This window comes from Lucilia cuprina, chromosome 5 (assembly GCF_022045245.1).
Source record: "Lucilia cuprina isolate Lc7/37 chromosome 5, ASM2204524v1, whole genome shotgun sequence".
Classification (NCBI taxonomy): Eukaryota; Metazoa; Arthropoda; class Insecta; order Diptera; family Calliphoridae; genus Lucilia; species Lucilia cuprina.
In genome coordinates this window covers 35,244,670-35,259,048 of record NC_060953.1, presented here as the reverse complement: position 1 = coordinate 35,259,048, position 14,379 = coordinate 35,244,670, and the positions used below count along the sequence as shown (strand labels likewise).

At 30.7% G+C, this 14,379-nt stretch overlaps 2 protein-coding genes across 6 annotated transcripts in view; one reads left to right on the top strand and one right to left on the bottom strand.

Annotated features, from left to right (window-relative positions):
* Positions 1-13,510, bottom strand: part of LOC111684277 (alpha-tubulin N-acetyltransferase 1) — a 52,751-nt gene extending 39,241 nt beyond the window's left edge. The window contains exons 1-2 of one of the 5 annotated variants that reach the window (XM_046953264.1): positions 13,374-13,510; positions 11,260-11,377 (exon numbers count right to left, since the gene is read on the bottom strand). The gene's annotated coding sequence lies outside the window, so the exon portion shown is untranslated. The other 4 variants (XM_046953262.1, XM_046953267.1, XM_046953265.1 and 1 more) reach the window with 4 other exon arrangements.
* LOC111684278 (phosphoserine phosphatase) lies at positions 671-2,067 on the top strand. Its single transcript, XM_023446417.2, has one exon. It carries the CDS (start codon positions 1,016-1,018, stop codon positions 1,823-1,825), a length of 810 nt encoding a protein of 269 aa, XP_023302185.1. The 5' UTR covers positions 671-1,015; the 3' UTR covers positions 1,826-2,067.
* Positions 13,511-14,379: the final 869 nt, after the last annotated feature.

Below are 14,379 nucleotides of genomic sequence, written 5' to 3'. Positions count from 1 at the left end.
CTAAGAGAAGTAGGTGTTAAAATGCCTTAAAACTCAGAAGCAAAACGAACTGCTATTAAGAATATTGCCCAGAAAACTAGAGAAGTTGTCCGGAAGCAACATATAATCAAAGTTCAATATATTCAAAATGACAAATTCGAATCTTATCTACGATCACCTTAATTACAAAACTCTGTAAAAGTGCCTTAAAAGATAAGATACTTGGATTTCAAAGATGTTTAACTGTTTACATAACATTAGTAGATTTTCATCAAAATAAGATCAAAAGACTGGAATTTTTTAAAAGGATTTAAAACTAATTACTGATCATGCAGCCAATAATTATATGTCCTTGAAGGATTTTCGCAAATCCTAACACTTAGCAGGTAAAAAACAATTTTAGGTGTTTTTTAATCCAAAATTGACATCACTTTAACCGAAAACAAGTGAGCTACTTGTTGTTTATATTGAAAACATATAATATATGTATATATGTATGTATGTATTGTGTTACTACGCGCGATCAGCAGGCAAACAGCAGGCCAGTACAATAAATGAGTGTGTATATTGTTTTTGTTTGTTGTTGTATTCAATATTTTTAATTTTTGCTTGTCGTACTATTGGAAAAAAACTGACATTTTATACTCACTCACCATTCGTATATAAAAGAGTTTTCCTATACACAAATTTACAGCAAATCAAATCAGTTACAAATTGCTAGTCTAGCGGGCAACAACGTTGTGTTAAATATATATTTCAAATAAATCATAATTGATGAAAATAAAAGTACAAAGAATTTTTAGAAAAATAAAACATTTTTTGTGAAAGTGATCTTGAATTAAATAAAAGTGATCTTCTATCAAGAGTATTTTATGCAAATATTCTGATTACAGCGGAGAAATTTTCCTTGACATATGGATTAATTTAATCGCGAAATACCATAAACAAAACGTACTTTATCTAAATTAACAGTTATACTATATATACATAACGTATTTTTGCTAAATAAAAAAGAAAAATAAATAAATTTATCACAATGAATTCTACAATTGGATTAAGTCTTGGTCGTTCAGCTACAAATGGTTGTGCGACAGCAGCCATGAATGGAGCCGCCACTTGTCATGCAGTAGCAGCTGCTACACTTAACGGCAGTAATCTTCACACTATGGAGACGAAATGTAAAAATCCCGAACTGGCAGCCAAGATTATTAAACAATCACACATTGTGTGTTTCGATGTTGACTCCACAGTGATCCAAGAAGAAGGTATCGACGAATTGGCCGATTATTGTGGCAAAGGATCAGAAGTAGCTCGTGTTACTAAAGAGGCTATGGGCGGATCGATGACTTTTCAAGATGCCCTTAAAATCCGTCTAGACATTATTAGACCTAGCCAACAGCAAATTAAGGATTTTGTCAAACTACGCCCTAGCACCTTGACACGCAATGTTAAACGTTTCGTAGAACAACTTAAAGCTGAGGGTAAACAGGTCTATCTTATTTCTGGTGGTTTCGATTGTCTCATAGAACCGGTTGCCAACGAGTTGGGTATCCCACTTTCACATTTATATGCCAATAAATTATTCTTCGACTACAATGGCGAGTATGCTGCTTTTGATATAGATCAACCTACTTCCAAATCGGGTGGCAAAGCAGTTGCCATTGCCCATATACGTCAACAGTACGAAGCTGATACAGTGATAACAATGATTGGTGATGGTGCCACCGATCTAGAAGCTGTTCCACCTGCCAATTACTTTGTTGGTTTTGGCGGCAATGTACTGCGCCCTGAAGTACAAAAGCGTGCTCAGTATTATGTAACGGATTTTGATCAATTAATGCATTGATTCGAAGAAAAAAAAACAGAGAGCAATTAAGTAAATTATATAAGAAAAAAGTATTTCATTTAATATGTATGCCTGTCTGTAGGTAGTAGGTAGCATTTACTATCTGTATGTAGATTATATCAAAAACAAATTGTGTAAATAAGAACATTTAGTTTTAATTATTGTTATTAAAAAATTATAATACAAATATTAGTTAGCAATTTAGTTATTTTAATTAATTATATTCAAAAGTTTATACTATTTTTGTAATATTGTTTTATAATAAAAAATGTAAAGAAAACATTTGTTTTGTTATTTTTCATCTGTTGAGTAAAATGTTAAGAACATTTTAGTTAAGATCTATAATGAATTTTTTTACAGTGCTTAAGAGAACTACACAACTCTTCAAGAATTACTCTTAAAATAAGAGTAAATAAAAGAGAGAGTGAAAGATAGAGAAAGAAAAAAGCTTGCCAGATATTCACATTTTATGCCGATTATTTTGATAGACAAAATAAATGTGAATGTTTCATTTTTTCTAAAGGTTTGAAATATTTGGAAATTATTCGGATATTCGATTAAACTTTAGCCAATTTGTCGTCAATTTAATAATATATACTACAGCTTGAAGAATGCTACATTCTGAATGTTATTTTCGTCATATACATATATTCCCCATTTTTAGGGGAATATATGTTTATGACGAATATATGTATATGAAAGAATAGCTTCAGAAATGCAATAGTCATCATTGGGAAGGAGTTTAGATCTGCTAGTTAAGTAGATCTACTAATTAGCAAAACTGAATAATGTATTAATGCTAGTAGTTTTTTTGTCAAAAGTCAAATCGATGTGGATATTTTTTTAAGAAAAGCTCGATTGGATACCATTTTTAGTGTACAACTTGCTCAAATAACGTTTTAAACCCAATTTGGAACTAATATCGTTACTACAGACATATAATGATGTTGTTGTGAACAAGGACAAAATATTGTGCCATTTTAATTAGACGAGTCCACAGATATTTAGAATAAGCTTAACTGTCAATGATGGAGGATGTCACATGGAACTCACCACATGCTAAACATATGATGAAGGTGGTATGTTACATTAAGCCTATGACTACCCAGCAGTTCGACGGGACAGTCCCGATCCACTTAACCTACCATTTGTGGTGGCCCCTAGCCAACTGACTACCAACCATTTTAACCTGAGCTTGTCCTACGAGGAAGTCAGTCGTCACTCTACACCCTACAAAGAGACAGTCAAAAATAGTCAATGGATGCTAATCTCCAAATGGGTTCTTGAAAGTCAGTCATATTACTAGCTATTTAACTGGCGCAACTTTTCATATAAAACTAGGACATGGACGTGTTCTAGGATAGTGACGATTTACTTTTATTTTTAAAGAATGGCCCAAAACATGCGAATTGGAGCCAACAGTTGGTAAGATATTAATGGAAATAAAGGTTAAAAAATTCAAGTGTCTACTCTCTAGAATACTATGGGACATCAATGTGAGAATTGACCCAGAAGATATAAATTTGAGTCAACCAGATGGTGGCATATTAATAGAAAGTAACAAGCATTTCTCCAAAAGATGGGTAAAATAACTACTTTCGGAAGTTCTATAAAACGAAAACAACTTTTAAGAGTCTAATCTCTAGATTACTTGGAGACAGTAAAGAGACGATTGCCTCCGCTCTCGCTTACAAAGGGGACACTTTCGGAAGTTCAATAAAACGAAGACAGCTTTTAAGAGTCTAATCTCTAGATTACTTGGAGACAGTAAAGAGGCAATTGCCTCCCCTCTCGCTTACAAAGGGACACTAAAGTGACGACTGCCTTCATTATCAATTACAAAGAGTTTATTTGTGACGAAAGACCAAAAACATACGAATTGGAGTCAGCCAGGTAGTAAGATATTAATGGAACTAAAATTTAAAAATTTCAAGTGTCTACTCTCTAGAACATAACCTAATAATTTAACCAAAAGATGTAGAAAATAACTACTTTCGGATTCAGTTCGCGTATTTTTAAAAACTTGAGAGACTAATAGATTTTTTTTGGATATTTTATACTGGAAAATATACGAACACACTTATTGTTACACAATTTTGGCGTTCAATTCATAGAAAATTTCTTTTGAGCGTTTCATATTTTCACCATTTTAATAAAACAAATCTCTATGATTTCATACTATTAAAAAAGAAATTAGAAAAATAGAAAAGAGATTTAAAAATTATAAAAATACTTGTTTTTATAAAAATTTTCCCCAAATAAATCGTCTAAAACAGAAAGTACAAAAAAGTTTCCATTAATATGCAAACATAAAATTGTTACACTTTCTAAATACGTCGAAAAACACACAAATAATTAAGTTCTTAAAAAATAAATGTATTTTCTTACACTTAAAACCAGCTACATAAAAAGAAAACGCCGAAGAATAAAATTAAAAGAAAGAAACAATTATTGTACAAAAAAGTACATAATACTTAACAACAGTTTAAAGAATATTAAAATTTACCTCGAAACCATTCTCTTAATTAAGATCAAAGTTAAAAACCAACAACAACAACATTTAGAAATAAACGCCAACATTTAGTTGTGTTCACAAATATACAACAAATAGTACTTTTTACCATGTTTGTAAATCTTCAAGAGCTTGTTTAAGTATTTCTTCGAGCGAGCAAGCATGAATGCTAAGAATAAAATGTTTATGTTTGCCAGTATGTAGTATTTCTAACGAAGACATTGTTATACCCTACTCCACTATAGTGGGGAGGGTATTATACGTTTGTGCTGATGTTTGTAACATACAAAAATATTGGTCCAATACCCACCTTAAAGTATACCGATCGATTCAGAATCATTTTTTGAGTCGATTAAGACATGTCCGTCCGTCCATCCGTCTGTCCGGCTGGCTGGCTGGCTGTACATGTAAACCTTGTGCGCAAGGTACAGGCCGCAATTTTCAAGATAATTTGATGAAATTTGGACCAAGCATGTTTTTTGGCACAAGGACGAAGCCTATTGAAAATGGTTGAAATCGGTCCATTATTTCACCTAGCCCCCATACAACCGTACCTCCCGATTTGAACTTTTTATGCTATAATTACGTCAAATATTCTGCTATCTCTCTAAAAATTGGCACAAATAAGTTTTATATAAGTATAAATGATACTGCAGATTTTCGTAAGGATCGGCCTATATTTGACCCTAGCCCCCATACAAACCCCCCTTCAAAAAATGACTTACACGTCTAAAATTGACTTGTAACCATTTGTATCGCAATAAAACTCAATAAAACTAACTGTTATTTAGAAATATATCCTTTTCCCAAATTTACCGAGGATCGGCCCATATTTGACCTATATAAAGCCTCATTTAGAAATTTTAGTTTTTTATCAATAAATGGCTTAAATATTTTGGAATTATGGTAATATTCAACAGTTTCTTTACAAAAAATAAAAATTTTATAAAAGTAAAAATTGTAAAAATATACTCATGGTGTAGGGTATCATATGGTCGGCCATGCCCGACTATACTTTCCTACTTGTTTAAAAAAATAAACAGCAGAATAATAAAATAATATGTATACAAAAAAGTTAAAAGGAAAAAAAATCAACAGCTTATAAGGTTTACAAGATTCTAAAAGGTTCTAAGCAAGTGTTGAATGTCATTTGAAAACAAAACACACAATGTATACAACAATTTGATCTTGCAAAAACTCCCACACACACTAATACAAAAAATGTTTACCATACTTGGGAGAGTGAGCAAAATAAAAATTTAACGGTGGTGAGTCAATGACGCCAACGTTTTCAAAACGTCACTTTATTTTTAAAACAAAGGTCGACGTGTGCCAGTCTAGAAATATCTTGACTATCGATGTCTTAAGTACACATACTTATACAATTTTAATCAATTTCACTACAGGGATTCTTCGTAATTATTTAGTTCATCAAGACGTTGGTAACATACTATACCGAGCAAAGAGCGAAATCTAAGAAAGTGCCATCACATCAGCAGCTCGTTTCTACACCTGCTAGTCTTCCATCCAAAGTAGCGAAACTAGCAGATGAGCGCGATCACATCAGAATTACCTACCCCGATAACCCTACTTTTGTCCATCTCTACCACTATATAGACAGGTTGATAAATGAGAACAAGCTCGATCTCAGAAATTGATAAGTTGTGGTCTAAAGATTAGTATATTTTTGCAACCCGAGGAAGAAGAATGATTAAGTTTGCAGATAACACATTCAAATATTCTAATGGTTTTTATTGAAGGCCCACAGAGAAAAACAAAACGAAACAATGAGATGTTCGCAAACTTCAAAATTTACAAGTCTCGGACACTCCACAATCCTAAAAAGGGTTTCCAACATGTCGATTTCCCTTACGTCACCTGTCGCAAAAACTCTTGAGGCTCTTCTTTTCTCCCAGCAGTCTTGTTACCATTAGAGATTCCGTAAAATGCTAGATCTTGTTAAAACTACTTAGATCTCAGACACTCAAAAAGTAGTAGAGACTTATTGTTAGAACTCTATTTGTAAAACTTAATCTGTTGAAGGCCATACCACACTCTTCCAGGACATCTTATAAAGAGCTACTGTACGTTCAAAATCCCAAAGAGTAACATAAATACTAGGCTTGTACTCCAACACCGAACCCTCTGCTTAAAATTGCATAGTTTCAGAATATGCGATCATACATGAAAACATAATATTCCATCATGACAATGCTTGGCACATGTTGGAATTACTTTTAAAAAGTACTTAGATTGCGTTGGTAGGGAAGTTTGCCTCAAACCCTGGGCATGTTACTTTGATGTACTTCACCATCTTTGCGTTAAAAGTAGGACATCTAGTCTGCCAGAACTATAAATTGGTGATGTCATGATTTGACCTGAGTTTGAACCATAGAACATTTATCTATTACCAAGTTTACTGGTAGCAGGGCAGAGTATCGGTTATTGGAGAGGTCACTTCGAAGAGCACTTGATAGTTTAAACCCAATATCGCTAGAAAATAATTTTGCTTAAATGACAGATGCACCATGATATCTACATATATTTCAAAAGTGATTTATTTAGCATCTCGGAAGTTATGCAACATGGCAGCGATAAACAGAGATAAGATAGCTCAGGTACTCGAACAATGTGATTGTAAATGGAGCGGAGGAACCATTTACAAAAATTGACACCAGCATGTTCTTTGCAATTCACAAAGAAGCGATGGTGAGTAATTTCTAACTCTTCATCTTGCAACATAAATTTTTCCATAATTTTTCTTATTAAAAGAGCAAGATTTCTTGAAACAGGGAGAAATTTTCTAGAGATATTTATCGAAAATTATTAATACATTATGAAACATAGCACTTACAAGATTTAATATGATCGATCTAACGCAGATCATTACAAACAATGACAATGCCGATTATAAAGTATCTATACACTGTATTTGTTAACAATTTAATAAATAGTAAACAATTTTAAAACAACAAGAAAAAATAAATTTACTTTTATGGAAGTAAAAATTGAATGCTGTTGGTTTCTTCAATAAGATTAGTCATATTAAACGGTAGTTAAATTGTTAACACATTAGTTTCTCCTTTTGGTTACAACGGCAACTTATGGCAAGTATTTGTCAAGTTTTAAATCGATTAAAGGCAATTGTATTTTATACGGTTAAATAATTTGTCACGTAGTTATATTAAATATTTAGTGGGATATATCGTTTAAATTAAAAATTCAATGAAAGTCTTTAAATAAATATGTTTATTACTTTTGCCTTATATGAGAAATTGATTCATGAGAATATTGAAATTAATTGAAAAAAGGTAATTTAACTAATTTAATAAAATTTATTTTTATTTAATTTTGATGTAAAGGGTTTATATGGTGCAGTATTGCCAATTATGTGAATTTACTTCATACTCACACCCTTAATTTGAAATCATTTTTAGTAGTAACTGAGAATAACAATATTTAATTTATATATAAGACTAAGGGCGGGTGTTTCATTACGTAGCTTATCTTGCTGTTAGATTAAACGGAGCTTTACTTGCTTTTAGAGTAAACAGCAAGTTAAGTTGTAAATTGAAAATCAAAAGGATAGTAGTTGATTACTGCGTTCCCAAGTCTTTCTCCAGAGAAATATTAAATTTTATCATCTCAAAAACCACGAGACTTGGGGGAAATCACTTTCTACGAAGCCTATACATTTATACGGATTTGGAATCATTGAAACGGGAATTTGGAATCAGAATTACTTTCTGAATCGGTAATGATTATAATCCAATTCAGTACGAAATTTAAACCATAATAAAAAGAATGAAAACTGACTCTGGCATCATAATATATCGAACATAGATATCCTAGTCTAGTCGAGGAATTCTGGGAATTTTTAAAGAGAATGGCGAGACATTTGAACATCGTACTTGTCTGGGTACGAGGACACGTCTAATCAACGAGCAATTGTATCGCTGACGAGCTTACGAAAATAGGTTTACAGCTGCCCGACTCGGACATAAACTACTTCTGTAATACTCCGATAGGACTCATAGTTCGATAACATGTTCTATGAACTCTCTCTCTCCGGAAAGATGGAGAAATGAGCAAATTATTATCAAACGAGTAAGATGTGGCCAAAGATTGATAAGGAGCACACGGACCATCTTCTGAGGCATAGTGAATTTCAACTCAATGAGACTCGATTTACCTTACAATGACTATTTTAGAAGCTGTCAAGATCTCCTGAATTGAGGGACATTCGAATCAGATTTTACTACATTGATTTCGGAAGAACACCTTAGAGTTATTTGAGATTTCAGTAGATAACCTCAACGCCTTTATCACGCATTGCGGTTGGATTGACGAATAAGCTCTAACAACATTGATTAATAGTTTTTTTCGAGTAGAAGACTCTTTTCTTTTATGTTTTGATCACTCTCTGTCTTTATTTCCATCTCTCATTGTCTCTTACTACAACTTCCTCCTACTTTTCTTCTTTTCCTTCTAATCTACCTGTAGGTATTCCTAAAGGAGCAGAAGGACCCACTTGTGTAACTATTGTAGCATGAAAAACCAACCGGATCAAAACTTTCTAAATTCTATAACTTTCGTTTATTTTTCCTGTTACTTCAATAATTAGAACATTTTATTATTTTAAATCATTTAAAACTATTTGATCAGTTTGGACCCTTAAATACCGTATAAGGGTTAAAATAATTTGTATAATATAAGGTTTTAATGGAAATTAACTAGCGACCCCAAAACCAAAACTTAAAATGACACAACCGTGTTTTAATTTAAGCATGATATGAAGAGTATGGTTTTAAATTAAAATTTATACTTCCCAAATTTATATCTAAATTCATACAAACCACAACCAACCATTATTTAACAAAAGAAGACTCTTCTACAAGAACAAAACATAATTATTTAAGCTACGAAGGTCTTCTCAATTAACTTGTTGTAAACAATTGTAGTTTTTTTTATAAAATTCAGCTTCCAAATTGTTACAAACAGTAAAAAAAACAAGTCTAGCTGTTTAAAATAATGGAAATAAAATATTTACTTTTAAACACGATAAAGTAAAAAAAACTCATTGTGTTATTTTTAATAAACAAACACAGACACGAGAAAAATTTACTCGAAAATTCATTTTATAAATGAGAAGATATGACCAACGAATGAGTAAGTGACGTAGGTATTAAACCGCCGTAAAAAAATGATGATGAGATCACCAAAAAAAGAATAAAATTGCTCAAAAAAGCAAACAAAAAGTAAAAAAGTCATTAGTGTTTAAGTTTATAGATTGAATATTATTAAGGAAAAATTAAAACAAATATTTACCACGCCAAAAATGACCAAAAACAAAACAAACAGTTAAACAAATAAAGTTGTGTGAATAAACAAATCGTTTATTACAAACTTGTATTTATTTTGTTGTATGGATATGACCATTAAAGGTAAATCTTCCTACTTGTGTTCAGCTTAAAGAATATGTTACTAAATTTGTTTAAAATTGGAGACTGCTTTAATTGTTTCTATTTATTACTAATATCTTATAAAAAACTTTTAAAATAATCTGGATTTTGTTTTAAAATCCAAAGATCTTAACTTTGCATCATGTATTAAATGTTTATAAAATACATTTTTAATAAAAGTTTACTATTAAAACCTTAGATAAACTATATCTTTTCTGGCATGGCATAATTGTTATAATTGTACTTTTTTTGAAACAATTTATTACTCGAAAGTACAATGGTACATCAATTGATATAATAATCTGAAAATAACTACCGTTTTCGGCCAAATTTTTACAAAACGTCAGAAGAGGAAAATACATTTCTTGATACTCCTATATTGTTAAGAAACTTGGAAGAGATTACAACCAGATAAGTTATTTCTACAAGAATTTGAACTAGTATATTGTCTTTTCTATTAAATAGTCTTGGGACTAGTCTTAGACTAGATTAGTATAAATACTATCTTATACACTAGTCTATAATTTACCCCCTTATTTATAAACTTTTATCAAAGGTTTATAAATCAAATTTTCATACAAAATTCGTACTATAAATCTTTGATAAATATTTATGAATAAGGCCTTTAGTCTTTAAAGTAGTCTGTAGTCTAATTAGTAGACTAATAAGTCTTTCGACTAATATACGCTATATTATATAGACTAAAGAGTAAACTACTCTAAAGTTTAATCTGTAGACTAGTCTATTCTTTATAATTTATAAACTACTACTAGCCTCTATGGACTAGACAGAGTCTATACAGGCAAAAATGAACTGTTGATTTTGAAAGCAGTATGAGTCTACTTTCCAATTTTTATAGAATCATATTCAAAATATTTAATTTGAAAACTAATGAAGCTGATTTTTCTAAAAATTGGTGGTATTTACATTTCTTTCACCAACAATCCTTCCCCTATTCTTGGAGCTACTAATGTAAATAATTTGTTTACCAATAAAGAAGTGGGTCTTAAATACAGAATTCTTTTACGTTATCCAGACTAAGAAGCGTTTATCGCAATGAGGACCCGTAACGCAATAGTTAACATTCAGATGTAAAGATTAGAAGCGTTTTATTATAAGTACGATATTGCTCTCAGAAATAAACTGCCGTTATAAGGATTGTAATGTTTCTTAGGGTGCATTTATTAGATACAATGGGAAGCGCTTTGCATTGCCTGCTACCACTTTATAACAAAATAAAACAATATGGGCTTCCAATACCCAGTTGATACCTTTGAGGTTTAAACCCCAGTTGGTACCTACCAACCGCTTTTCTACAAGTATAATTAGCTACGTTAGACTTATTTTACTATACTGAATATACATATTCCAGAACAGTGTATAATTATAATTTCTTATACTAAATCCGATATATTTTAAATCTTATTTATATCTTTAATAAAAACAAAACAAAAACTTACCTTTTAAAATAATTTCGAAAATAAATTTAAGTTCTTTTTCCTCTTAAGCGTATGTTAAAGATGCCAAAATGTCTGTTACAATTATTATATTACTGTTAAGTTTAACAGCAAATGTTTCCTGTAAAATGGACCAAAAAAATAAGAATATTGTCAACAGGGTGGGTGGCTGTAGTTTTTCCAGCAAAACAAACAAAAACAAAACAACACACAAGAGATGTAAAAAGATGAAAATTTTAATAGTTTATGCACAGAGAGGGTAGTTGAACTTTTATCGATTTGAGTAAGAATTATATATAATTTTCGGTAAATTTTAGTTGGTATAACAACATATAAACAGGCTTTATTTTTTATGTTAAATATATTAAAAAAAATACAAGTTTTTTTAATATTTTTATATAAAAGATTTTAAATTTAAAATAAACGTTAAATTTGACAAAAAATATGTTTATTTGTAGATATTCCAAAAAAATTGTTTTTCTTTTCTTTTGTAAAAACAGGGAGGTTTCAATATAATTTTCTTTCCAAACACATACTTTACACATGAAAGAATTAATTAATTTTTCTAGTTAGAAAATGTTATAATTATTTTATAAAAATTTAAATCCTTTCAAGCGTAAAATATTGTTTTTCTTTTTCTATATTATTCATTTCATCATTCTATGCACTCACGAGCTTTAAGATTTTTGTTAAATGTTTAATTTGTTTCTTTTATATTTAGATATACAATATAATTTTATTATTTATAGCGGAGCTTAAAATTGTGACAACACCCGGTACGTTTGGTTAGCACGTAACAACTGAATTGTATATTGAGCGTACTCGTGCGCATTTGCTATATTAAAACATCCAAATTGTATTACAGTTTGGCCAATAAAAACTACTACTACAACGGGCTTTTTTTCTTGAAGGGGCTCTTGTTTTGTACATATCAGTTGTTTAATATACATTTTGTTTTTTTATTTTTATTCTTTTGTTACGTTGTTTGAGTATGATGCATGCTCCCACCGGTAAATGTATTGTTTAGTTTTTTATAAACGCTACCAATTATAAGAAGGTATATACGATTTGTCATAATAGAAAGTTTAAATATCATTAGATAACTAATCTAATCTATAGTGTAGCCTCTGTTATAGTCTATAGTCTGGTCTTTAGTTCTTCTAACTTGTTTATAGTCTAGACTGAATTGTAGTCTATATTATAGTTTAGTCTATAGTCTAAAGTGTAGTCTAGTCTATAGTCTAAAGTATAGTTTATAGTCTAATCTATAGTCTAGTCTTCAGTCTAGTCTATAGTCTATAGTCTAGTCTATAGTCTAGTCTATAGTCTAGTCTATAGTCTAGTCTATAGTCTAGTCTATAGTCTAGTCTATAGTCTAGTCTATAGTCTAGTCTATAGTCTAGTCTATAGTCTAGTCTATAGTCTAGTCTATAGTCTAGTCTATAGTCTAGTCTATAGTCTAGTCTATAGTCTAGTCTATAGTCTAGTCTATAGTCTAGTCTATAGTCTAGTCTATAGTCTAGTTTATAGTCCTATAGTATAATCTATAGTCCAGTCTATAGTGTAGTCTATTGTCTAGTCTATAGTCTAGTCTATAGTCTAGTCTATAATCTAGTCTATAGTCTAGTCTATAGTCTAGTCTATAGTCTAGTCTATAGTTATAATAAATAAAAGATCGATTTAAAAAATGTGTATAGATTTACGTTTGGAAACAATGTTCAAAATTGAAGTACAATTCTATATCCGGGAGAATTTGAATCAGAAAAATGTTGGTCGTTATAAACAGCAACCTCTGCACCGCTATAGTAATGTAGGTTGAAGAGAAAAAAACATTCCCCTCTTGAGTAGCATGTTTATAATTCGTTTCAGTCTTCGAAAAAAAATTCCTTCCCTTTTTAGCTTTTGTACAATGTTTTTCTTATAATATGTAATGAGCTGTATGTGATTGCAATACAAAACAACAATAATTAACGTTGGTGGCTTTTCATGAATTACAATTTACATTATTATTCTAGATAGAATTTTTACCCCCCTCCAACTAAATTTTTTAATGTTTACACACCATGTCTGTATGTTCATATTCCCGCCAAGTTTCTTATGATTATTATTTAGCTTACCTTTATTTTTCTAAATACAATTTATATTACTTGAACTAAAACTTAATCGAAATATCTAAATTAAACACTAAATTACAAATTTGCTAAAATTTCAACAACTGTGTGGGAATTTTTGTGTACAACTATTTCTGTTTTCTTTTTTGTTTTCCTTCTATTTCTCACTACTCCAATCAGCTGTCTAATTTTTGTTTTCCTCTGATTAGAGCCCTGTGCCGATGAATGTTAACGTCTGTGGCGGCTGACAACAAAAATATCGGCGGTGACTTAAATTCGATGGTAAGCCTGCTAAGTTCTTATGTACGTTAATTTTTAAATTTTCGCTGTGAACGGAAATTTAAAAGTAAAAACGGAATCCTAGAAATAAATCCTAGTGTGCTAGAAATAGAGCTTGCACAAAAGTTGTGTAAGAAATTGTTCAGAGTTAGAAAAAAATAAAATTTCTTTTTTTTAATTTGATTAATTCTTAAAAATGGAAAACAAATCCTTCATCAAGTTTTATGAGGATCGGCCTATATTTTCCTGGTATGTATTTACTTTTGTTGCATAGTGTAATCTAAATAACATTTTAATTTATTTATTTTTTAACTTTATGAAAAAATTGAAAACGCCATTAAAGCGCCTCCTAAAGTCCTTTCACGCGATATCAAAAGTTTTTTTATTATTTGATCTAGACCAAACTTTGGCCTAAGGACAAAAGTCTTTGGAAACAATATCTTTTAATGAAGGCCTATTAGAAAATCATTGATAGCAATCGTTTCGAAACGGTTATACCAAAATCCTTTCACATGATATCAAAAGTTTTTTTTATTACTTGATCAAAATCACCAAACTTTGACCTAAGGACAAAAGTTTTTGGAAACAATTTCTTTTAATGAATGCCAATTAAAAGATCAATGAAACCGTTTTGAAACGGTAATAATGTATCGGTAATTTGGCTTAATTCGGTACCGCTATCTTAGCGTTATCGGTGTTTTGACTTGATCGGTATATGTTCTTTAGTATTATC

Bases quoted from the DNA above. Each gene is read 5' to 3' on its own strand.
- LOC111684278 (XM_023446417.2), top strand. From the start codon at position 1,016: ATGAATTCTACAATTGGATTAAGTCTTGGTCGTTCAGCTACAAATGGT.